Here is a 25,495-nt window from a genome sequence, read left to right on the forward strand (position 1 = left end):
ATCTAACTCTTCGCTATTTTATAAATGCAATGGAAAATTTACCATATTTTTTCTAATTTACGTGGATGATATTTTAATCACTACAGTGATCAAGAAGACATCACTTCTTTCCCTCATTTTCTTTTTAATCAAGAGTTTCCAATTCGAGACCTTGACAAGCCTCATATGCTATTATTATTATTATTATTATTATTATTATTATTATTATTATTATAATATGTCATATTTAATATTTTCATTATTAATTAAATAATTTGTATAAATAAGTCCTTTGGTTTTATCAATAAAATCATCTAGAAATAATTATTCTCTATTTTCTTTATTTCTATCACATTTATCACCTTTACTCACCTAGCTGAGAAACGTCAACTATGATCATCAGATCTGCACATTAATGCATTTGTTACACACTTAAGTAGGTAACAAATTGAATTTGGGTGGCAAACGTAGGTTTGATTCGTTTAAACAAATTTTACCACAACTGATTTAGTATTCAACATGTCGTGCTCGCAACCTAGCATACGTAGTTTATGACGAATTGAGCATGTACCCAAACATTATCACAGAAAGGTCCGTTGAGCGGAGGGCATAACAAAGAGAAAGAAAATGAGGGAATGGAGGTGAAAGACTTCTACATCTGCTTATTATCTTTTTCTCTACTTGTGGTTGCAACCTCCTTATATAGGAGCTCTAAATAAAGAGTCCATCTAGCGAAGGGCACAACAAAGAGAATAAAACTTAGGGAACGAAGGTGGAAGACTTCTACATCTACTTATTGTGTTTTTTTCTCTACTTGTAATCGCAACTTCCTTATATAGAAGCTCTGGATAAAGGGTCTATCGTCCCCGAGGCTATGGTGTCGCGGTAGGACATTCAAATTGTCACTCAGGTACTCACGGTTCGATCCCTAGTTATAGCGTATTATCAAAGAATGTCGGGTTTCTAGACTGGTCGTCGCGTGTACTTTCCGATTTATTTTGGTGACGTGTGAAAAATTTCTATGGGACCGGACCAGTCATCCTGAGAGAGTCAATAAAATTAATTGTGATTATCATTTTCTCTGAATAAAGGGTCTGTCGAGCAAAGGGCATGACAAAGAGAAAGAAAATGAGAGAACAAAATGGAAAACTTCTGCACCTGATTATATAGGAGCTTTGAACAAAAGTCATTTATCGCTTCTCACTCGACTAAGAAATGTCAATCACCGATCACCATCAGATTGACTTATCATGCTCACACATAAGTCATCTTGATTTAAGTACAACCTGATCTCTAAATTTGTGCATCTCTCTCCTCCAGGCAAAAGCTTCATATATGTTCACAACTTTAAGTATTGTGATTCAATATCAACCAACCTCATAGCTCTCATGTACATGGGAGACCTTTCCATCCTCCTCTCTTATTTTCATTCATGTTTCCAACAAAATATATACGTGTGTGAGCACAAAGAAAACTTTGAAAACTGCTAATCTTGTAGCATCATCTGACTGCGAACCCTCCTAATGAACACATCGGCGACGTTGTCGATCTCATCCTCCAAGATGAACTCGGCTCCACCATCCTCTCGTGAGCTCCGGACCAAATTGATCGCCAAGCACGCATCATGATCATCATCGCTCCGGCCCTCCTCACCGACGTTGCCGTCGTCAGCGTCGTCATCCAAGTCAAAGAGGCAGTGGTTCAGATACTCGTCTTCCTCACTCTCGTCGACGTATTCCACCTTGCCGGGGATCCTGCCGGAGATGGTCCTCATCATCAGCTTTTTGTTGGGGAGCAGACCAAGGAGCGTGACCCTGGGCTTGGCTTTGAGCATCATTGCTGCAACCACTGTGCCAATCTGCTTGAGCAAAGAGGCTGCCCCTTTCTTCATTATTTTCCTCAAGAAATTGAATATAAAGAATTGTATGCTTCATAGTTAGTATTTGTAGCAACCACAAGAAATCTTTTCTTTGAAAAAATTATAAGAAACTCGTGAAAATGGAGAAGGCACTAAAAGAAAGATGAAAGTGAGAGGGAAAGTAATTTGAATTTAAGCATGAGGACTGAATATGAATATATAAACATAAAAAGGAGCATGAAAATTAGGTTCTAGTGGCATGTCTCTTAGTGATTGCTCATCTTGAGAGGCAAGTGGATACAGCAATAGCACAATAATGAATCTTCTTTATTGGTTGAAACATCATCTAAATTGTCTATTATATATATATATATATATATATATATATATATATATATATATATATATATATATATATATATAATTCAAATTGCAATTAATTAATGAATTTTACCCTTTAGGCATATAAGTTTAGTTGAATCATAAAAAAATAGGTTAAAAGGTGGTTAGAACTTTAGTGAGTAATAAGTACTTTCTTTAGAGATTTGATAGGAGGTTTAGTTTTCCGGTATGACAATTGAGAATATTGAATCAATGGATGTAGTAAAGTCTAGGTAGCACTTTAATTGGCGAGGAGAAAGACAAGTCATTGTATATCAAAGAAAAATAATAAAGAGATAATGAAGATAAAAAAACAATTAAAACCATCAAATAATTCAAGAAAATAATGCCTTCCATATGACACAAAATGTTTTGTAAAAACTAGATGTTTATTTCTATACTTCATGATAAAAACTTTTTAAGTAATCTTTGTAAAGGTCATGCACCTCTAAAGGCTATGTGGATTTTTATGTAATGTTTAATCCTTCCAAATTTTTGTGTATCTGTTCGATCACAAAATGTTTTTAAGATGATGTTTTCCACAAATATAAACTTCCTTTAATATTATGGTTCTTTAAATTTAAAAACGACTTGAACATTGTGAAGGACTTGTGATCTAAAAGGAATCTATGGCTTTTTCGAAGGCGCACTAAAGCCATGTCTTTGGCAAATTCTTCCTTTTCGACACACGGGATGGGAAAGCAAAGGAGATACTCATGTTAGAGTTCTAATTAAAGATGAAAGAAAGTCAGATTTGGGGCTTAAAGCATTCCATTAGGGATGTTTACTATAAGTTTAAGTTTGGTTGGGTGATTAAATAATCTAAGTGGAGGTTTTCGTACGTCAATATATGAATCATGGACTATTCAATGATAATAATAATGATAGTCTAGAATTCATATTGGCCAAGATATTATACCTCTACTTTAAAAGTTAGAATACTAATAATTAAGAGGAAATTAGCCTAATTATTTTTGTTAGGAATAACTTCACATAAAATTTAATGTAGCACGAAAGATCTCAGTTCAACTAATAATAAACAAGGTTCTCAATGCACTAAGCTTTCGCATATAAGATTTATGTAGCCAACTTCAGACATTCATGACAAACATAATTTAATGCTGATATATTCCTCCTAAAAAGCATAGAAGCACCCTATCGATCAAAACTTTGGCTGCCCTCTTGGTGTAAATATGTTAAAATTGATTCTAATAGTACCAGTAATTGTTCTAGTTTTACAAATTCATTCCCAAGGGATTCAGTTCTTGAGTATTAATTGCATTGGTCAATTGCTGAGTTGCAAATTACAGTCTCTCAAAAGAATATGAAACATGTATGAACCTAAAGAAACAAAAGAGAAGATATCTAACTATTCTCGTATTGCTCTGAATATTATATGCCCACAAGATTAGTTTGAAAACCCAATCTGCAAGAATAAACCATTGTTACTGAAAATATCTCTAATGAATTCTTTGAGATTCGCAGGCTCGTTGAGCATCATCATTGGCCATAGCATGAACCCGACGAGTAACAAGCTCCTGTGATGGGGCATCCAAGGGCATGGTGGTGTGTGTTGCGGTTGGAAGTAATATATTTGTGCTCGAGGATGTTGCAGCCAATGTGGTTGATGTCTCTGTTGACTCCTCTGTTAATATTCTAATGGTGGGCATTGCTGGAATGATTGTCTTTGTGATGTCTGAAGTCTTTTAGACTCGTGTTGTGCTCGTAAAATGCAATTCCTACTCAGGTGTCCAGGTAGCTTGAAGTAACAGCAAATATTTTGATCCAGATGACATTGCAAAATTTCATGTCCGCTCTGTCAACAGCGATAACATCAGCTTTGACCTCCAATCCTTGGATCACTTGGTGTCCTACTCTGTTGAGTTTTGGTTGAGTATGAGGATTCTTGGAATGATGTATTTACGTTCCTAGCCCTTTTCTTAGGTTGAGAGAAGTTCATGGTGTTTCCTCCAACCTAAGCCTGGTTCTGGGAGTTCTGTTTGTTGAGTTGGCCTTCTTTTCCGCGACATTGGAACTGCAATTTATTGTGGTATTGTTCCTTTTCCATATTTAGTCATTGTTGTGTCGCTACAATAGAAATGGCCAATATCTAAGGTCTCCTTAAACTTGTGAAAGTCAATTCAGACATCCTATTCTGGATATATGGAGCGAGCCCTTGGGTAAAATGGTTACAGCCATAAACATCAATGGCTACTAGATGCAAACAAAACTACCAACTTATCAAACTCCACACGGTAGTCAAATACGCTGCGATCTCCTTGACGAATGAGCAAAAATTCCAGGCGTCTCACATCTCTAAATGAGCAAAAATTCCAGGCGTCTCACATCTCTAAATGACTTTGGACAATACATGCTTTCAAACGTCTCCTTAAATTGCTTCCACGAGATAGGTCCCATCACAAAAGTTTGTCTCATAACACGGAACCAAACCACTGCTTGCCCTCGAAAAAAATAAGTGGCCAATTGTGTCTTTTCTGCATCCTTACAGGCTAAACAGTCAAAAGTGTACTCAAAATCTTCTAACCATCCATGAGCCTCCCATGGATCAGTGGTACCGTGGAAAGTAACAACTCACTCTTTCGCCAACTTCGCAAGCTGTAATATTCTGGTCTTGTCAACTGAAATACTTTCAGCGGGTGTCAAACTCTGTTGGGCTCTTATGTCGAACTAGTCTACAACCCACCCCTTGCTTGGTCGGTTGCTCTAAAACTTGACCTATCTGAGGGTCAGATGTAACATCTTGTGCCAGAGAGCATAATTTCCCTTGCTTGAGCTCTCTAATAGAGGGGTTACGTTTATGATCATCGCCGCAAACTCGAGAAGATCGTCCTCGCACCATGATCTGCAATGAACCAAATGTAAAACACAATCTTGACACAAAATATATATACAATACGACAATATATGACTATAAATATTTGCTAATCGACACTCGACCATGTTTGAAGATGACTCTATCCAAAGTCATGATTTAAAAATAAAAACCATAAAATACAACAAACCATAACTTCTCAAATTCAAATAGTTAACCATACTTTAATACAAATAAATTTATTGAGATGACTAGAAGGACTTCATCCTTCTATGAGGGATAGCCTCCTTCCTCATGACACCATCCATATATGCATCATAATCATAGAATGACACTACTAAAGATGCATAAGGTTGTAATAATAATAAATACTAAAAAATATAAAAATATATCAACACAATGTTCGACTCATGATGAAGACATAACTAGAACCATCCTGACTGACAAATGAGAAACTACACAAACTAATTCATGAACACTAATGGAACCATTCCCAATATTTTCATCGAGTATCTCTGAGCAAGATGATCTTATAATACTATTCAACCTTTGATGAGTGACTCAAGTCTACGAATCTCGAGATCAAAGAAAAAGGGAGATAGCATATAAGTGCAAAGTGGAATAATAAAATATGTACATGATAAAATATCATAGAAGGCAACAACAAATCTCTACTAATTGTCTTCATGTTCTTTTAGCATCATTAATAATTTTTCATTATACTCTTTCATTTCCTTTTTAAATAGTGTCTTCAATTTACCCTATGTTATCTATTTTACATTACTACAAATTTTTCGTCTTATTTTAGAAAAGAATCAGCATAATTTATAAAGAGAGTAAATAACAACAATACATCCATTAAGATATGCATCATATAAAAAAGATGAATAACTCATAATCCATCCACTTGATATCAGAATGCATCATATGTAAAATATAAAAAGAGGGTGAACAATCCATAATCCACCTAATAAGGTTATATTGTATATAAGAGTGGACGTACTACAATCCACTCACTATGAAATGCATTCTCTGTGTGTGTGAACGAAAATAAATTACATAAATAGGTCTCTTTTCCCAACAACTTAATAATTATATCATCTACTTTTTAAACTGAGTCCATCACAAGGTAAATACACTGAAATAAGCAAGAAACACCCATGTGATCGAGAACCTAGATCACATCAATCCACCTTAGGAAACTCTACACTTCTTTTACAAATTACCCACTCGAAATAAAATATTCGTATAGAAAGAAAGAAAGAATAAACTACGAACACTATAATATACTAGGTTTCATACCAAATAAAGAATAGCACGGCTAGCCTTCCCATCTTATTGCCTTTAAAGGTACCACAATAATCCATTCAAATAGAACCATTAGCATTCATAATCTGACAACAAACAGTGAGCACAAATAATTTCAAAGGTCTTAGACATGGAAGTTGATTCTTTTACCTCAATAATCAATCCATATACCTGTTTTGGTCTCAATATAGACAAGGATAAGTAGCGATACTGACGATAGATCTCTCAGTGTTTGTTGTTTAGATGTAAACTGACCTGATAAGTGACACGGAGGCTACTAAAACTGAAGCCTCAAGGAGAAGATGGGATTGCTCGGCTAGGCTTTCAAGTGTAGGAATCAAAATGTAAATAGAGCTGGCAAAACCCCATCCTGGCTACTGGGGAAAGATCGCGATCAGGAAGGCTTTTACGAGAGAATGAGAGAGAAAAGGCAAAAAGGGCGTCAGCAACAACACTGGCGGCGACAGACGGCGGTGACGACGTGGGCTACGGCATTGGTTTGGAAGTAATTAAGTTCGCAAATTTCTAGAAATCGCAACTAGGTCGTTTGAATAATCTAACATTAAGATAGCTCGATCTCTTTGATTCGATCGTGCTCTGTCTTTAAACAATTCGAATCAGCACGCTGGCGATGATGCAGTTGAATTGGTTTCTCAACGGATCGAAAATACGAGAAACATCCATGCGAAGTCGAAACAGTAATCGGCAATAAGAAAACCACAGCATACAAACCTAAATCTCGCTTGCCCAATAACAAGAAGAAACGGGAAAAAAAAAAGAGAAAGAGGAGGAAAGAACTCGGTGGGCTGGAGATGATTCAGTTCACCGAAGGCGACCTCATGGCTTCGAATCTACGATCGGAGAAAAAAATTGCTCATCAATAAGCAGCAGGAAGCGGATTGCGTCAGAAGAAGATACGAAGAAAATTTTTAAAAATATGACCTTTCTGGGAAGCTCCAGTTTGGCTTCGTCTTCGGCGGTGGAGTTGTTCTCGGAAGGCGAAGATATCGACCGATCGGAGAGAGAGAAGGGACAAGGAGCGATCCCGAACTATGGAGCCGTTAGAGGTAAACCGAAGCGAGTAGGGTTCCTTATTCGAGAAAATTCGCATTTCGGTCCCATCATACTTTAGTAACTTTATTATTTCACCCTTGTACTCTAAAATATTATATTTAGACGCTTCAGTACTTCAATTACTAAGCTCCTTTTGCTCGCGCTTCAACGAAGACGAAGCTTCAGAGATCGATGTCAGAGGCCACAATTCGATCCATTGGCTATATCCATGCACGTAAAAGCAAAAGCGAAGGCGACGCAGCCAGTGCTCGACGCTGCTGCTAGCAAGCGTGCGTGCGTGCAAAGGCAAGGCTGCGCCGCCCGTACGGCTCCATGCCCACGCCGGTACTCGCCGGCGCCGCTTGGAGTAGTTTATGGCGATTCAATTGGCTTTCGTCGTGGTCAAATCTGGATGAGTCTCCGTGATAGCTTCCAGACTTGCACTTTTCTTTTCAGTGCTGTGGATTCTCTTCTCTCGAACCATTCGCTTTCATTGATCAACGCAGAGTCATCGGCCAAACGCTCCCCCCTCGCTGACAAGAGCAGAGACAGAATCGAACAATATTTGAATCTTTGAATGTTCAAGTTTCGTTGCCAAAGTTTTAATTAATACAAAATTTCAACTGCACGATTTCCCAAATTGCTGGAGAAACAATAAAAAAAACTGAAACGGCAGCAAAGCATGCTCGGCTCGCTGTGCCACGACCAACGATAAGGCTGGTAAAGGCTGTCAACGAATCGCCGTACAAGTTACGCATTAAACAGTTAAAGAACTGACGGTTCACTGTACACTAACACTTTAATTGAGCCAAATCTAGGTTCTGTTAAACACTATGCAGTACGCTGAGATTCAATTCTTAGTTGCAACAATGAGGAGCTAGCACAGGAATAGTGAAGTTCTGAACAGAGAGGCGAGGAATATGAATATATAAAGAAAGCAGAATTGGAGGGTGCAGTGTTTCACTGCCTCCTCGCATATATAAACTGAAGGGGACGGCAGAAGGAGGGACAAGACAAGCCCACTCGGCTGCTCCCCCGCTGTCCCTGATACGCAGTTGATTCCCACGGCATTCCCATCCGGACAAAGGGACAACACCGTCAGCAGAATTCCGTGCGTGCGTGCTGTCGAAAGTGTGTGTATATATAAATGATGATGCACAACAGGAGCAGCCATTAGGTAACGAAGATCAGTAGAGACAAGAGGTGAGTGTAAGTCGCCAAATGCTCTCTTATGTTTTACTTAACCAAACTCTGGTCTCTTGTTTCTTTGCTACTTCTCCTGCACTTCGTGCCCATGGCGCACACAAAAAAAGTAAACGTGATGTGAAGTGAGACCACTAGCAGCGAGCTGCTGCTGTCCATTCCATTCCTCGCTGACAAGCAAAGCAAAAGATGGAACGGTCCTTATCGGCATAAAATAAGCGGTTAACTACCTGTTAAGTTGGCTTCAATGACGCACAAGCTCGGGTCTTGCAGGGGCGAAAGCAAGGAGGGAGGAAGAAGATGCTGGCCTGCATTGCTTGCGCGAAGCACGACCCGGACGGCGGCGGAGAGGACGGCGACGGGCGTCGTGCCGGCAAAGAAGCCGTCAAGAGCCTCTCGTCGCAGGTCACACTCACTCCTTCATTTAGCTTTAGTTAATTAATTAGGGTGTGGCAGATCCCAACAGACAGATGTGACGCTTTCTTTGGTTGTGTTCTGTTTCTGCGAACGACAAGCACTGTGAGAAGATTTAGACAGAATCCTGCTGGTTTATGCATAATTACCGGTGCAAACTAAACGCAATCTTATCGCTACAAAGAACCTTTGATAGCAAATCGCGTACAGTCGGCCTTGAAAGGAGAGCCTGACAGAAAGCAAAGTTTTGGATAGGACTTGTTCCTGTGGATGGCAGGACACGGTCGATTCTTGGATGAGTTTTCTAATCCCGGTCTCCATGCGCGCAGATAAAGGACATGGTGTTGAAGATTTCCGGCGCGACGCGTCAGGGCAAAGGGAGCGGAAGCTCCTCGCTCTCTTCTACATCGTTCAGGAGCAAGAGCTTCCGCGGGGATCCTCGCCGTCGGCAGCGGCAGCACGGTTCCTATACTTACGAGGACGGTGCCCACTACGCGGCGTGGGATTTGACGAAGGAGGAGGGCGTGGTGCTGGAGGACGACGGCGAGTCAAAGGAGTGGGTGGCCCAGGTGGAACCCGGAGTGCACATAACCTTCGCGTCGCTCCCCGGTGGCGCCGGCAACGATCTCAAGCGGATTCGATTCAGGTGCAGTTTTTAATGGCTGTAGATCTCTATGTTTTGTCCCGACGAATCGACGATCTTAAGTCATGATCGGTGCTGTCTGTAGTCGGGAGATGTTTAACAAGTGGCAAGCACAGAGATGGTGGGGGGAGAACTACGACAGAATCATGGAGCTGTACAATGTGCAGCGCTACAATCGCCAGGCTCTCCAGACTCCGGCGAGATCCGACGACGGCGAGGTCAGTAATAGATTGATTTCTGCATGGGTTTGTAGCTTTAATTCCGACTTATTCGGGGTGTCATTCAGGGAGAATCCTCATGGTCGAGGGTTGGCTCGACAAAGGAGAGCCCCATTGCACCGCCGCTCGCAACAGAGAGGCAACTCATTAGAGAGACCAACAAACAGCCCTCTGCGGGCGCCGGCGAAGGGTCTTCCGGTGTCAAGGCTGAGGCCACCACCCCATCGAGAGATGAGGCGTCCATCTCCGCCAGCAATGCTGGCGACCTCGAGATAGCGGAGTGGGTGGAGCAAGATGAACCCGGCGTGTACATCACCATCCGGGAGCTAGCCGACGGCGCCCGGGAGCTCCGGCGAGTGCGATTCAGGTACTATTTATACATATGTAGTTTCTAGCTCATCTCAAACTTCTGCGTACCTTCTTCTCGTGTCCTAATAAGAGCATGATTTGGTGGTTGGCAGCCGAGAGAAGTTTGGGGAGGTAGACGCCAAGCTGTGGTGGGAGGCTAACAGAGATAGAATCCAAGCACAGTACTTGTAGACAGTAGACCTCTACGTACGGACTGCATGAACAAAACTCCTGTATACTCCTAACAACTGCAATTTAGAAAAGAAAAACTAACTGGGAAATTGTGGGTCTTAATTTGTACAAGTAGTTTCATCCTATCAATGTCATATCTGGTTGGATTTCATCTACATATTTCCTCTTCATGCAATGCTTACAGATATCCTAGATAGAGTTCATCCCTTTGAGGGACTGAAATTGCTGCAGTGCATTTTCTTTTAAAAAAATGCACAATATGTAAAATAACTGGTAAATAACTGGCACCTATGAGGAGAATCAAGTTCCATAGCTGTCATCCAATCAGAAGAAAAGAATTCAGTATCATAATGCAAAGGTATGAAAAGAATAGTTAACTACATATAATCTAGTTTAACAGATAAATTACAATAAAACAGGATGCAGAAAGATAATAAATCACCTAAATTAAACCATCCAATCAACAAAAAAAACATCATCATAGCAGTCTTGTTGCGGCTCAGAGCCTATTTGGTCTTTTTTTCCAATCTTATCTGATATTTTCATTAAAAAAATCAAACAAGTAAATATTTCCTCATTATTTCGTTCTATTTCTTACTTTCTTTTTATCTTGCATTCTCCAATCCTCCAAAGGAATTACCTACATCCTGAGCTCTTATCTTTACACTGCAGGAGGACAATTCTGAAAAAGAAAAGAAAATGTCTGCCTAGAGAGTATCCATTGGTTCATAGTCTCTGCAATTCAAAAACTCAAATCAGATATCAAAATTAGGAATAGAATGGAGTTCCATAGTGTTATAGAAATTTGTGTGAGTAACTGGAAACAATTTCTGCCATGAGTATCTGAATTTCCAACTAACTTCATCAAAGAGATCAGAACCACCTTCGAAGCATATGCTTGGAATCAGTTAAAGGCTCAGTCGCCATCTAAATCACATACAACAGTTATCAAATAGAGGAGAAACAGAACGTATTTCTTAATGACTATTACCCAGACAATTGTGAACATGGATCAAATAGATGGAGTTTCAGATGTCTAAAATTACATGATCGAAACAAAAGGCAAAGACTAGTAATTTCATTTAGTATATCTCGTCATCAGGAATTTCTGGTGTCAAAAATTTCTCAGGATCTTTATACATCTCCTCGTAATCGAATCTAGACTTCACTTTTTCTGGCACCGGTGCAAGAGGAATTATAGAGTCTCGGTCAATAACACCATCAATGATTCCATACTCAACGCCCTCAATAGGTGACATGTAACGATCTCTATCAATATCTTTTTTAACTTGCTCAATTGTGCGGCCTGTAAAACCTGAGATAATTTTTATAACATTGTCCTTACTATGCATAATCTCTTTGGCCTGAACCTCAACCTCTATGGCTTTCCCACTAGCTCCTCCAAGAGGTTGGTGTATCATTATCCGTGTGTTGGGCATTGCAAATCGCTTTCCCTTGGTACCACCACCAAGGATGATAGATGCTGTAGATGCTGAAATGCCAAGTGCAACTGTGGAGACATCGGCTCTCACAAGCTGCACCACATCATAAATGGCCATTGTAGCACTGAAAACAGATGGAGTAAACAGTAACAAATTAGAATGCCTTAAGAAAATATACAGTTTATGTATTTGGGAGGAAACAAGTGCTGATGAATAAGAGGGAAGAAAGGAGGGGGATGGCAAACAAGCGGAAAAAAAAGCACTAGTGGTCATTTTTCTTATGTGCAAAACTTGTTCTTTCCTTCATTCTTCTATTCATCTAACCAAGTAAACAGAAGAGACTATTATTATCCAAGTAATGCCATGTGCAAAGATCAACATAATAATAAAGCAGAATAAATGATGACATTCATCACGATCTGAACTTAATTATAAGAAAAAGAAAATATTTGTATACAACATGAAAGACTGGGCAATTTAAATCAAACATAAGTTCAATGTTCACCCACACAAATACTAGCTGATCAGCTCTCTAGAAGAGCAAATTTCTAAACAAGGAAAGAACAGAGCAGTTAAAGAAGACATTATGGCTCGTGTTCAACCGAACATTACTTGGATATATACAGGAGAAATTAGTTTCAATTTCTAAGTTCCAGTGTAGCAATATATACAGGAAAAATTCGTCAATATCAACCGAACGTTTTATGAAACATTGGAGAAGGTTCCAAAGTTACAAATAGATAGCACTTCAAGTTTTTCATGAATGGGTCCACAGATCCAAGTGGAGAAGAAAATAATGGTCACAGATGACATCCAAAACAAGTGCCTTACCTAAACAACAAAAATCCTCTCTTATTCTGTGTAACAGGGGTCAATAAACTACATGCCAAGCACAACTAAGCAGAAAACACACATTCTAATTGTTGGGCGTTACAGAAGACGAAGGGAAACGGAGCCCTTTCGTCTTTCTCGTTGCTGCAAACGCCTCTTTGCTGCAAACGCCAAGGAGACGAAGGGGCGTCTTTTTCCCTTCGTCTTCCTTAACCCTCTTATAAAAGGAGCGTCCAAGCAATGAGAAGGGTACTGATGAAGCGAAGGTGATCAGAGAGAGGGCAGAAGCATAAGGGTGAGGCGACAGTGATTTGGTCGAGCAAAGGAGAACGTCCAGAGGCTGGGGATTTGGCTCGTGAACCTTGAAGCACTTTCCAGTTACCCGTGATCGTGCTTCCGACAGCAGCAAACGTCCGGCGGTTCTTCTTCGATTTCTTCAGGAGATCACTGTGAGTGGTTATCGCTTTGATTTCGTTTTGTTTCATGCTCTCAAAGGACCGACAATGGTATCAGAGCACATAAATCGAGTCATGTAAATCCCTATGGTTGAGAAATCGCGAAGTTGTGTTTTCTGGGATCTCTGCCAGATCCCGTTTCTGCGATTTCTACTTGGAATCGCATAGTCCTCAGCAGCATAGAGTCGTGGCAGAGGAGTGTCGACAACCGTGTAATAATCCCGGTGAAAATCGGTGAAAATCAACGTGAGAAAGCCTCACGTTTTTTGTTGCCGCTGTCGCCACGAAGAAGATGAACAGTGCATTTTTTTTTGTTTTAATCGATTACTCAATCGATTCATGCATTTTGAATCGATTGAGAAGGAAATTAAATCGATTAAGTTCACGGCACAATGACTTAATCGATTCATCAATCGATTGAATGAGATGCACAGTGAATGAATCGATTCATGAATCGATTGAAGAGAAATTCAAATACGTGAACAGTGCTTCGTTTTTTACAAAGCACAAGGCTTAATCGATTCATGAATCGATTGAGAAAAAAAAACGAGATGCACAGTATGTTTTGACGAAGCACAGTGCACATTTAATTCGTTTTTTTTCTTCACTTATATAAACCTGCATATGTAAAACTTTAATTAAATATATTTATTAATTAATTAAATACATAAGGAAATGTATTATTAATTAATAAATAAATATTTAATTAATTTATGGTTCAATTTACTGAAAATTGAACCATACCAACTTGTCCAATCAAACCCAGGTCTGGTTTAAATTATTAGTTGATTTAAGCAGACCAGTTTGATTCAATAATACCTAGATCTGGTTCAAATTATTTATTGGTTTAACCAGTTCGGATTATTATTGAATTAATTGGGGTGATCTTGATTACAGAAGTTAGGTTGATCAAATATGACCAGATTAGTTCTGTTGTGTCATATTTGATCAAAAATAGATTAGATTTATTCTAATAAGTCAGACTTAATCCAATGAGCAATTGGACGAATCAAACGGACCTTAGTTTGATCAATAAGTCTGAGATTGACTCAAATGGACGTAAACAATAACAGAAGATAGGTCAGAAATCCCTGTCCAATTAGATTAGTTCTAATGAGGACAATAGACTAAGCTTAAGATCCGGATTCCTGATTGACCGGTTCAATGGTCAGTCGACTTAAACTCCTGAAAATCGAGAAGATTTGTTTTTCTTGATTTATAATGATGGTTGTATATCTGTATAAATTGAATTAAATTGATTTTGTACTGGTTAGTCAGTTCTGTACTGACTTATTTAAATTCAATTTTTCAGATGGCTCGGATAATTACCACATTGACTCATCGCGAAGTGCGGCGAAACCAACTCCGGGAGGAGATTCAGGAGATAGAGTGTAAGTCTGTTTATGGAGTCGACGGACATGTTAGAAGGTTTGAAAGATTGTTCTGGAAACTTGAGCAAGAAGAGTTTCCAGTCCTGGATAGTTATAGGATCTGGGCATTGATGCAATCATTGTCAGAGTATCCTAAGGTAATAGCAGACTATGTATGGGAACGTCATGAAGGACGGGTCACATATTCAGAACTATGTGCGGAACTACTTCACTATATGGGTGAAGAAGAGCCTGAAGAGTCTGAAGAGGATCAGGAAATGTTCGAGGAAGATCCAGAAATTGATCTAATAAAGAATCCTGAAGTTGCCCCATCTGAGATTATCCCAAATGAGTCCAGGTTACCAGGGATAATGTTGACCGCTGCACTAATATTTGTCCTAGTGGGAGTAGTATTGGCCTATCTAGCTTACTAGTGTTCTGTTTACTGTCGTTATGTACGAACAGTGTCAGCTCATTTAGTTTTTAAGCCATGTAATAATTTTTATCGTTATGTACGAACAGAATTATATAATGAAAAGTTATGTTATATGTTAACAAACTTGGAAATGATTAGTTCATTTCATGATATGATTCGTTCATATTAAATGATTCGTTCATTAGATGGGATGTGTAATAAAAATTGATCAATGTTGATTAGATTAGAACATACAAATAATGAGTGAAAACAAAGTTATCATTTGATTTTATAAACTAATTCTAATTTACACTGGGTCAATAATTAATTGCACATATATGAATTACACTGAAATAATAAATAATGTGTTTATTTATGGAGATCATGGCAACTAAAAACATCATAGCTGAACTCAATAAGGGTAAGAAATTATATGGGGATAACTACAAAATCTGGCACCTCAAGATATAATACGTTCTTGAGGAACAAGAAGTTCTAGAAGCTGTAAATCAATTCATGGAGGAACCGGTTGATGGTTCTACAGCACAGCACAGACGTGACCTTGATGCCTATAAGGTATGGAAAAGGAAGGACTCCATTGCTAAGGGTATATTGATTAGTTCAATGGTGGATGACCTGATATTTGAGTATGAGCCATTACCATCGGCTCATGCTGTCTGGGCAACCCTTAGAGAGAAGTACAGTGGAGTAAGTCTGAGTAAGCTCCGTCAGTTAACTATCAAGTTTGATAGCTATAAAAAATGCTCGAATGTTACCATGACCCAACATCTCAGGGAGATGGGTAACATGATTCGAGAGCTTAAGACTGTTGGTCATGTGTTGACCGATGAACAACAAGTTCAAGCAGTTATCCGTTCCCTTCTTGATTCTTGGGAAACGATGAAACAGAATCTAACGCACAGTGAGAGTATCAAGACTTTCACCAATGTCTCATGCCATGTTGAACTTGAGACGGAGAGGATTGAATCCGCAAGGATTTCTGGTCGAACTTTTGTAGCTGAAGGTTCTGGTTCCAAGGATAAGAAAAGATGATTTAAGAAAGGAAAGAGAAAAGGAAAGGAGGCTAGTGTTGTTGCTGTTAAAAACCAAATCAAGAAGAAAGAAAAGAGATATGGACAAAGACCTATGAGCAAGTTGACTTGTTTCAACTGTGGCAAGAAGAGTCATTTTGCTCGGGATTGTACTGAGCCTAAAATGGTAGATCAATTTTTATCTTCTTTCCACGAGCAATATGTTGCAAGTACAGTGTCATTAGCTGATTCGTATTCTTTGTGGATTGTAGATTCAGGGGCAACGAACACGTAGCACGTGATCGAGCTACATATGTAGAGTACTGTCGGGTACCAGCTGGCAACAAATGGATATATGTAAGAAGTAATACAATAATTGAAGTCAAAGGAATTGGCACTTGCAAGCTCAATCTACGTGGTGGTCGTACTTTGTTTCTACATGATGTCTTGTATACTCCTGAGATTCGACGAAATCTGGTTTCCGTCATTTGTCTTCTTGATTTAGGTTACAATGTAAATTTTTATAGCCGTTGTGTGGAACTTCGAATTAACTCTATGTTAATTGGGTATGGTTATGTAACAAACGGTTTTATGATTCTTGATGTAGAACCAAATAATAATGATGGTTGTTTTTCAAACATTGCTCTTACTAGTAATGTTGATGTTAATGATGAAATTTGGCATGCTAGGCTAGGACATATAGGACAAGAACGAATTAATAGATTAGCTAAGGAGGGTCTTTTGGGCACTCATGCTAAGATTAACTTGTCTATATGTGAGCATTGTCTTGCTGGAAAGACGACTAGAAAACCATTTGATAAGGCTATTAGGGCCAAATCACCATTGTAATTAATTCATTCGGATATTTGTAGTCCAATGAATATGAAGACTAGAAATGGGAGTTCTTATTTCATTACATTTATTGATGACTTCACACGTTTTGGTCATGTGTATTTGATTTCTCACAAATCTAAAACATTGGATTGCTTTATTCGTTACTTGAACGAAGTTGAGAATCAATTGGAACGTAAGGTTAAAACCTTGCGCACTGACCGTGGAGGTGAATATTTGTGTGATCAGTTCAAGACAATATCTAATGAGAAAGGGATTATTAGACAGCTTACTATCCCTGAAACTCCACAGCAAAATGGGGTTGCTGAAAGAAGAAATAGGACTCTTCTTGAAATGGTTAGGTTTATAATGGCGCAGGCTAATTTGCCAATCTCCTATTGAGGAGATGCATTATTAGTTGCGACCTATATACTAAACAAAGTACCTTCAAAGTCAATTCCATCTACCCCATATGAACGTTGGACAGGCAGAAAGTCGGATTTAAGTAATCTGAGACCTTGGGGGTCAGCTGCCTACGTTCATAATAAGACTCACGAACATGGAAAATTAGGACCCAGAGATAAGAAATGTATATTTATAAGGTATTCTGAGACTTCTAAGGGTTATGTTTTTATTGGTGAGCAATGAGATTGAACCATCTCTGAAATAGAGTCAAGAGATGCTACCTTTCTTAAAACTGAGTTCCCAACACGAGGTGAAGTTGATAAGACAATTCCTCTATATGAGATAGAGGAGGAGGATAATATTTCTTTATCAACAAATTAAGAGATGCCTGAATTTAGTCAACCTAGTGGGAGTAATTTGCCATTGAATGAGTTAGTTTCTCAACAGTCTAACCTTCGAAAAAGTAGTCGTCAGATTATTCCTCGGAGAAGATTTGATATTGAGAATGAGGCATTGATGATTCTCCCGGTTGATGATGAGGAACCTCGAACAGTTGAGAAAGCTTTGAGAAGCTCAGTTAGAAAAGAATGGAAAATTGCAATGGATAAAGAAATAGAGTCAGTGAGAAAGAATCAAGTTTGGGATTTAGTTGATCTTCCTCCGGGCCGAAGGGCTATTGAGAATAAGTGGATTCTCAAAGTAAAGAGGAAAGCAGATGAATTGATTAATTGATACAAAGCTCGATTAGTTGCAAAAGGATATACCCAAATGGAGGGTATTGACTTTGAAGAGACATTCTCCCTAGTTGTGAAATTTGTGTAAACATGTGGCATCCTAGCTATAGTAGCACAATATGACATGAAATTACATCAGATGGATGTAAAAACGACTTTCCTTAATGGTAATCTTAACGAAGAAATTTATATGGTACAACCAGAAGGTTATTTTGTTGAAGGCCATGAAAAAAGCGTATGTAGACTTAGGAAGTCTATATATGGGCTAAAGCAAGCGTCAAGACAATGGAACATAAGATTCAATGAAGTTATTTTGTCTTATGATTTCGAAATGATCAATGAGGATCATTGTATTTACCTAAGAAAGGAAAAAGGAAAGTTTATCATTTTATCATTATATGATGATATGCTAATAGCTGGAAACGACATAAAGTGTGTGATAGAAGTCAAAAATTGGCTTTCATCACAATTTAGCATAATAGATATGGGAGAAGCAGAGTACATCTTAGGAGTAAAGATCGTTAGAGACTGATCAAAAAGACTTTTGGGTTTGTCTCAAGAAGCTTATATCACTAAGATGCTACAACACTTCAATATATCAGATTGCAACATTGAACATACGCCTATAGCGAGAGGTACTGTTTTGAGCAAAAGTATGTATCCCAAGACTTCTGAGGAAATAGTCAAAATGAAGAAAAAAAATCATATGCCAGTGTTATTGGTAGTTTAATGTACACTATGTCGTGTACTCGTTCTGATATAAGCTATGGTATTGGCTTAGCTAGTTGTTTCCAGTTAAATCCAGGATCGAGACACTAAAAAGCGGTAAAGAGGATATTTAAATACCTCAAAAGGACAACAGATTATGTATCTATTTATTTTAAGAATCTAAGATGAGCCTGAGTGGCTACACAAATGCAAATTGGGCAGGAGACCTTGATGACAAAAAATCCACATCAGGCTATACCTTCTTGCTAAATGGTGGCGTCATCTCATGGAATAGCAAGAAGTAGGCGTATGTAGCCTTGTCGACATTAAAAGCTGTGTGGCTTGCGCATCAGTTGTGCAACAATCTGTCTAGTTGAAAAAGGTTCCTAAAGCATTTAAAAATTACTAAGGACAGTGGGAGAGTCCTGTTACAGTGTACTGTAAAGGCAAGCATATAGAAGTATAATTTTGTAAGGGATATTGTGGACAAGAAAATGATGATTCTTGAATATATCCCTACACGTACTATGCTTGCAGATCCTTATACTAAGTCGTTGACTAAAGAGTCATTTCAAAGACACGTGAAGTCTTTGGGACTTCGAAGAATATAACTAATTGTAAAGATATTTTGATAAATGAAAAATGTCATGATCTATTCAGTATATATGTCTTTGTTACATTCGAATAAAAATCTCGATAAGCATGTTGGCAGATTGAAATTGGTCCACTCACATGGACAATCATCTCTATTTGTTAAGTACAAATAGAGGTAAGACCGTTGCTTATGGGACAGCTTATGTAGCTGTGAATAGAAACATACCCATAAATTAAGGTCGCCTTGATAAGTATGTCAAGATGAGATCATTTGTGTAATGATTGGAGCAAATGCACCCACCATTTACTGAATATGCTTAAAGGTCATATTAGAATTCATATGTTGAATTCAGGATTAGACATTACGTATGTCTAGATCGAAATCCGTACGATGTTAAACTTTGGGAAAAACATGTGCTCTTTTTAGTAAAGAGAATAATATCGTAGCATGTGATTCATACCACATGTGTTGTGGCGACAAGAAAGGTAGTAGGAGAATGGATCTCTGCTTCTCTACTATGTGAGACCCTTGAGATTATAAGTTAATCTCAATCTTACCCTAAGTGACTATTTAGCTGTCTACTTGAAGTTCTGATCAATGTCTGCTACTTTAGTATGTTTCCTATTGGCTATGGATGATTCCGTCTATGGAGCATAACTAGGAAAGTGACTGATTAGAATGAATAAATTCTAGCTAAAAAGGAAGATTAAGATTGATTTACATCTGTGGCATTTATTCACTGGTACCAATTACATTTTTAGTTTAGTACATAAAATGTACTTGTGAATAATTTGTTTGATTGGAGATGTTGAACATGCTCTTGACATATAGTCAATATGAGGGATTAGAGATGTTCATGATGATGTAAATAATTTAATCTGAGGTAAAGGCAACTCATTTATGTCTCTGATTCGTTCTATGAGCAGCTAAGTAAAGTGTGACAATCTTCTTAGCAGTTGAATGTTCAATGTGCTTGCTGTCGCACGAACCATTTTCCCTAATGTATGGAATGGATGTTCTTACTTGGTCTTTGTGACTAATTAATTTTACTCTGGTCTTCGTGACTTGATCCTCATAAAGTCTACGTGATTTATTTGGTCTTTGTGACTAATTTTGCTCTGGTCTTCGTGACATGATCACCTTGTAGTCTATGTGACTGACATGGTCTATGTGACCATATAACCTTATGGATTGACTTGGGCGAGTGGAAGATGTTGGGCGTTACAGGAGACGAAGGGAAACGGAGCCCCTTCGTCTTTCTCGTTGCTGCAAACGCCTCTTTGCTACAAATGCCAAGGAGACGAAGGGGCGTCCTTTCCCCTTCGTCTTCCTTAACCCTCTTATAAAAGGAGCGCCCAAGCAATGAGAAGGGTATTGGTGAAGCGAAGGTGATTAGAGAGAGGGCAGAAGCATAAGGGTGGGGCGACGGTGATTTGGTCGAGCAAAGGAGAACGTCCAGAGACTGGGGATTTAGCTCGTGAACCTTGAAGCACTTTCCGGTTACCCGTGATCGTGCTTCCGACAGCAGCAAACGTCTAGCAGTTCTTCTTCAATTTCTTCGGGAGATCACTGTGAGTGGTTACCGCTTTGATTTCGTTTTATTTCATGCTCTCAAAGGACCAACACTAATATGTAACAATTAGCCGAAAATAAATTAAACTAGTCTTAATTATCACAAAAATATAGAGAACAAGTGGCCGCAGGGCTTTCCATTAGAAATTGTTATGTTGTTAGAACACAATATCACGTTGATTAAGTGAACACACATGTATTTTTTAATTAAAAAAAATCGCTCCGACAGTGGAAGGTGTTTATCCAAAAACGTTCATCGTTCTTGAGGATGCTAGGTCAGTATGTTGATCGTGGATAAAGATTAGGTTTAGAGGAATAAAATGTCCCAATTCCAGAAAATCACGCCACTCGAGATGATATTTAAGTCAAATCAACAGAATAGGATACTGAAATTTGTAAAGATTTGTCTTAGAGCCTTTAACTACTACGACTCCATTCTGTACAAAATGAAGAAACATAGTAACCAAGTGATTCAAGGGCGCACCTTAGGGAGCCACCGGAGGAGTTGATGAATAGGCGGATGTCCTTGGTTGGATCCACGGCATCAAGGAGGAGGAGCTGGCTAATGATGGCGTCGGCCACGAAATCGTCGATGCTGGTCCCCAAGAAGACAATCCGCTCGCGCAGCAGCAGGCCCATGACGTCGGACTCGGCGCCCCTCGTGGCCGAGGCCGGCGTCTGCGGTGCGGCCGAAATCGGCAACTGGAGATCGAAGGACGAAGAGGACGAGAGGGCTCGGGGCCTGCCGCGGCAAGAGAAAGAGAAAGGGAGGTGAGAGGGAGATGTGAGGCGGAGAGAGAGAGATCGAGGGGGCTTTGGAGTGGACGGGGAAGAGGGAAAAAAGGAAGGTTTGAGGGGAGCGGAGACGAAGAGTGAGGCCATGGCGTTGAACGGTGACGAAAGGCGGCGTCGGTCGGCAACTGTGCGAACTAGAGATAAAACTCCTCGAGGGCGATCTGCGAACCCTCACCTCTCCAATCTTCTTTCCTTTTTTATTAATTAATTAATTATTTATTTATCTATTTATTCCATACATAACGAAAAATAATAATATATTTTTAAAAAATTAATTTTAAGCGAAAATTCAATTTTACCATAACAAGAATTATTTCCGTACTCGCTGCTTCCACAGTCGCTTCCGCCTATGGCTTCAGCGACGGTATCGTGCTCTTCCTCTTCTGTTCCTTCAGCTCTGCATTGTTTCGAACGCCAATCATACTACGAATCGCATCTCTCCTTTTCCAATTGCAACATTTCCTCCTCGATCTTCCTCCATGAGAGCTTTATCGACATCTGCAGCAGTAGGATTCCTCCGACGGCGCCAGTTCCCCACAGCCATGCTCCATTCTTCCCCGGCCGCCGCCCATGTCTTCTCCGCCACCGCCTCATGCGCCACAGCGACCGCCTGTCAGTGGGATCCATCCCTCGACCTGAGGCTCCACCACCCCACGCTTCTCCTCCTCGAGAAGCACTGCAACTCCCCCGCCCACTTCAACCAGATCCTCGCCCAGATGATGAGGCTCCACCTCACCGCTGACACATTCCCCATGAGCCGTCTCCTCGCCCACTCCACCGCCGCCTCTCGCCTCTCCCTCGCCTTCCGCCTCTTCACCCACTTCGCTCCCTCTCCCAACCTCTTCATCTACAACCTCATGATCTCCGCCTTCTCCTCCTTCCCACGCCAATCTTGCGACCTCTACAAGTCCATGCTCTCCTCCCCCGTCGCCCTCGATGAGCGGACCTTCCTCTCCCTCCTCAAATCCGCTTCCAAAAACGCACCTTTCGGCCGGCAGATCCACGCCCACGTCGTAGTCTGTGGTTTCAGCTCACTTGTCTACTTGCAGAACAGTCTGATGAAGATGTACTTGGACGCCGGAGACGCTGCTTCTGCACGTCATGTGTTCGATCATATGCCCGAACAGGATCTCGTTTCGTGTAACATCATGCTGTCTGGGCTTGCCAAAGAGGGACGCTGCGTGGAAGCACTGGAGTTGCTTAGATACATGGAAGCTTCGGGTATTGAACTGGACGAATACACCATGGTCGGCCTTCTTGTGTGCTGCTGCCAGCTTAAGAATGCACGTCTTGGAAAGGCTGTTCATGGAATGATCATAAGAAAGATGGCTCTCAGTGGCGGCAGCAGTAATAGTTGCTTGATTTTGAACAATGCTCTCATGGATCTATATGCTAAATGTGGGGAGCTCGACCTAGCAGTCGAGGTATTCAATAAAATGCTCGATAGAGACTGTATCTCATGGAACACAATGATCACTGGGCATGCAAGTAATGGACAATTGGATCTTGCCCGTAGGTTTTTCAATGAAGCGCCTAGGAGGGACCTGGTCTCATGGAATGCTCTCCTTGTTGGGTATGCCCAGGCTGGTGATTTGAACATGGCAATCAAACTATCGCAACACATGCTTGTTGAAAGTGTTCGACCTGATAGGGTGACTGCCGTTGCATTAGTTTGCACTGCAGCGGAGACTGGAGAGTTGAGTCATGGAAGGTGCATACATGGTTGGGTGCACAAGGGATATGGAGCCCTGGATGCCTTCCTGGGGTCAGCACTGATAGATATGTACAGCAAGTGTGGAAGCATCGAGAGATCTCTTGTCATTTTTAACCATGTTTCAAAGAAGGATGTCACACTGTGGACAGCCATGATCACTGGTCTTGCTTTCCATGGCTATGGAGCAAAAGCCATGGAGTTGTTTGTCAAAATGCAAGAAGAAGGTCTGATGCCCAACAAGGTCACTTTAGTTGCAGCCCTTACAGCTTGCAGCCATGCAGGCCTGGTGGATCAGGGGACTGAAATCTTCAAATCCATGAAGCAACGATACAATGTTGAACCTGGCAAGGAGCACTATGGGTGTATGGTTGATCTTTTCGCCCGAGCAGGGCAGCTGAAGGAAGCTCTACATGTGGTAGAAAGCATGCCGATGAAGCCAACTAGGTCAATATGGGGAGCCATCTTAAGCACCAGCAAGGCTCATGCAAACTTGGAGCTTGCAGAGCATGCTTTAACAGAACTTCTCAAGTTGGAACCTGAGGAAGAAGGAGGATATGTGTTGCTCTCCAATGCATATGCTGCTTGTGGCATGTGGAGCTCTTCAGATAGAGTCAGAGAGATGATGGAGAGAATGGGTGTTAAAAAGATTGGGGGTTGCAGTTCCTTGTTGGTTGATGGTGTTGTCCATGAGTTCATATCTTCAGATAAGAGGCATAGATTCTGGCCTGAGATTTACGACACCTTAAATTATCTGCACAAAATGATGAAGATAGATGAAGAAAGAGTACAATAATTTGGGTTAGAGACGTTCTACAAAACACAATTGACCTAGAGAAGTCTGACCTTTAAAGATGAATCCAAATTGACTTCTTGCTCAAGATTATCTTGTCTTCTTTTTTCACTGAGATTACCAATTTTTTCCTCTGCGAAGACCAGAGACCTTGTGTGAGTAGACTCAACATCATTCTTACACTGTAATCTGAGTTATTATAGACTTTTGCACTGTACAATTCTGGAGAAATTCTAGAAAGAAAGGATTTTATTTACCATTGCTGTTTAACCATACAAACTTCTAAAAATTATATCAAAATAATTTTTTATTATTATATTTTATTTTTGGAAATGAGAAACTATGAAGACGAAGGGTGATACCAGGCAAATTGTTAAAGAGATGTTACTCGTGGCAATCTTTCTTCTGTGCGGCATTTTGTCATACATCTGCAAGACAAGTCGCTTGCCGCCAATGAAAACAGTTGCATTTGACCTTGCAGTTCGGCTACACGCCATCCATCCGCATCACGAACACGCAGCATCGACGAAGCATCCAAATTAGTAAACCCTCCGTTGGATCCTTCTAGATAGCAGCGATCAAGACCTGGAAACATTTATATGAACCGGAGGAGGTTAGGGCACGACCAAATCGAAGCAAGGTCGGGGAAGGAGATGGGGAAGTTGAGCTCAATGGAAGTTTTGCTTCTGCTGCTGCTTTGCGTCGCCGCCGGCGGGGCGATGGCGCAGGAGGCGTCGAATGTGAGGGCGACGTATCACTACTACTACCCGGCGCAGAACAACTGGGATCTGTACGCCGTCAGCGCCTACTGCTCGACGTGGGACGGCGACCGGCCGCTGGACTGGCGGAGGAGGTACGGGTGGACCGCCTTCTGCGGACCCGTCGGGCCGACAGGCCGCGACGCCTGCGGCAGGTGCTTGAGGGTAAGAACCGGTTTAACCGAACTTTCAGTTAATTAATTAATTTAATATAACATTTTTAATATTTTAAAAAATATATTAGATATTTAAAGTATTTTAAAAATTAATTTTTCTACGAGATGGTTGAGGCTTGATATGTGGCGGCAGGTTACAAACACAGCTACGGGGAGTCAAGCAACGGTCAGGATTGTAGATCAGTGTGCAAATGGAGGGCTAGATTTAGATCAAGGGGTGTTCTCTCAGCTGGACACAGATGGAAGCGGCTACGCGCGAGGCCACCTGATCGTTAACTATCAGTTCGTTAACTGCAACGATTGAGCGAGCTACCAATACAAATGCGAGCCGAATAAATATGTAATAAATAAATAAATTCGGCAGACTTTAATAATTATTAAATAAAATCTTTTGATAAAAAATAGATTTTTTTTTTTTCCTTCTTCTTCTTCGTTCGACGTGC

General features: G+C 40.2%; 5 protein-coding genes and 1 long non-coding RNA gene across 6 annotated transcripts; 3 read left to right on the forward strand and 3 right to left on the reverse strand.

Annotated features, from left to right (window-relative positions):
* Positions 1–1,465: 1,465 nt before the first annotated feature.
* LOC121979839 lies at positions 1,466–1,870 on the reverse strand. Its single transcript, XM_042531827.1, has one exon. The coding sequence runs from the start codon at positions 1,868–1,870 to the stop codon at positions 1,466–1,468; it is 405 nt and encodes a 134-aa protein (XP_042387761.1).
* Positions 1,871–4,108: 2,238 nt separating this feature from the next.
* Positions 4,109–7,441, reverse strand: LOC121981202. The gene is made up of 2 exons (XR_006111774.1): positions 7,302–7,441; positions 4,109–7,210 (listed from the first exon to the last, which is right to left on the reverse strand). It is a non-coding gene; the product is annotated as an uncharacterized LOC121981202 (long non-coding RNA).
* Positions 7,442–8,435: 994 nt separating this feature from the next.
* On the forward strand, positions 8,436–10,567 carry LOC121983062 (protein BREVIS RADIX-like). The gene is made up of 6 exons (XM_042536046.1): positions 8,436–8,615; positions 8,889–9,020; positions 9,359–9,675; positions 9,758–9,890; positions 9,959–10,257; positions 10,352–10,567. Exons 2-6 carry the CDS (start codon positions 8,916–8,918, stop codon positions 10,428–10,430), a joined length of 933 nt encoding a protein of 310 aa, XP_042391980.1. The 5' UTR covers positions 8,436–8,615; positions 8,889–8,915; the 3' UTR covers positions 10,431–10,567.
* Positions 10,568–11,274: 707 nt separating this feature from the next.
* On the reverse strand, positions 11,275–21,806 carry LOC121981204 (ATP-dependent Clp protease proteolytic subunit 4, chloroplastic-like). The gene is made up of 2 exons (XM_042533615.1): positions 21,304–21,806; positions 11,275–11,996 (listed from the first exon to the last, which is right to left on the reverse strand). The coding sequence occupies exons 1-2, from the start codon at positions 21,699–21,701 to the stop codon at positions 11,513–11,515; spliced, it is 882 nt and encodes a 293-aa protein (XP_042389549.1). The 5' UTR covers positions 21,702–21,806; the 3' UTR covers positions 11,275–11,512.
* A 110-nt stretch (positions 21,807–21,916) lies between these two features.
* Positions 21,917–24,352, forward strand: LOC121981203 (pentatricopeptide repeat-containing protein At3g04750, mitochondrial-like). Its single transcript, XM_042533614.1, has one exon. The coding sequence runs from the start codon at positions 22,094–22,096 to the stop codon at positions 24,119–24,121; it is 2,028 nt and encodes a 675-aa protein (XP_042389548.1). The 5' UTR covers positions 21,917–22,093; the 3' UTR covers positions 24,122–24,352.
* A 178-nt stretch (positions 24,353–24,530) lies between these two features.
* On the forward strand, positions 24,531–25,427 carry LOC121981205 (pathogenesis-related protein PR-4-like). The gene is made up of 2 exons (XM_042533616.1): positions 24,531–25,041; positions 25,186–25,427. The coding sequence occupies exons 1-2, from the start codon at positions 24,718–24,720 to the stop codon at positions 25,354–25,356; spliced, it is 495 nt and encodes a 164-aa protein (XP_042389550.1). The 5' UTR covers positions 24,531–24,717; the 3' UTR covers positions 25,357–25,427.
* Positions 25,428–25,495: the final 68 nt, after the last annotated feature.

Source organism: Zingiber officinale, chromosome 5A (assembly GCF_018446385.1).
Source record: "Zingiber officinale cultivar Zhangliang chromosome 5A, Zo_v1.1, whole genome shotgun sequence".
In the NCBI taxonomy this organism is placed as follows: Eukaryota; Viridiplantae; Streptophyta; class Magnoliopsida; order Zingiberales; family Zingiberaceae; genus Zingiber; species Zingiber officinale.

Bases quoted from the DNA above. Each gene is read 5' to 3' on its own strand.
- LOC121979839 (XM_042531827.1), bottom strand. From the start codon at position 1,870: ATGAAGAAAGGGGCAGCCTCTTTGCTCAAGCAGATTGGCACAGTGGTT.
- LOC121981205 (XM_042533616.1), top strand. From the start codon at position 24,718: ATGAACCGGAGGAGGTTAGGGCACGACCAAATCGAAGCAAGGTCGGGG. The intron at 25,042-25,185 runs GTAAGAACCGGT...ATGTGGCGGCAG, and splicing joins CCTGCGGCAGGTGCTTGAGG to GTTACAAACACAGCTACGGG.
- LOC121983062 (XM_042536046.1), top strand. From the start codon at position 8,916: ATGCTGGCCTGCATTGCTTGCGCGAAGCACGACCCGGACGGCGGCGGA. The intron at 9,676-9,757 runs GTGCAGTTTTTA...TGCTGTCTGTAG, and splicing joins CTCAAGCGGATTCGATTCAG to TCGGGAGATGTTTAACAAGT. The intron at 10,258-10,351 runs GTACTATTTATA...GGTGGTTGGCAG, and splicing joins CTCCGGCGAGTGCGATTCAG to CCGAGAGAAGTTTGGGGAGG.
- LOC121981204 (XM_042533615.1), bottom strand. From the start codon at position 21,701: ATGGCCTCACTCTTCGTCTCCGCTCCCCTCAAACCTTCCTTTTTTCCC. The intron at 11,997-21,303 runs GTGCGCCCTTGA...ATCTGTTTTCAG, and splicing joins TCCTCCGGTGGCTCCCTAAG to TGCTACAATGGCCATTTATG.
- LOC121981203 (XM_042533614.1), top strand. From the start codon at position 22,094: ATGAGAGCTTTATCGACATCTGCAGCAGTAGGATTCCTCCGACGGCGC.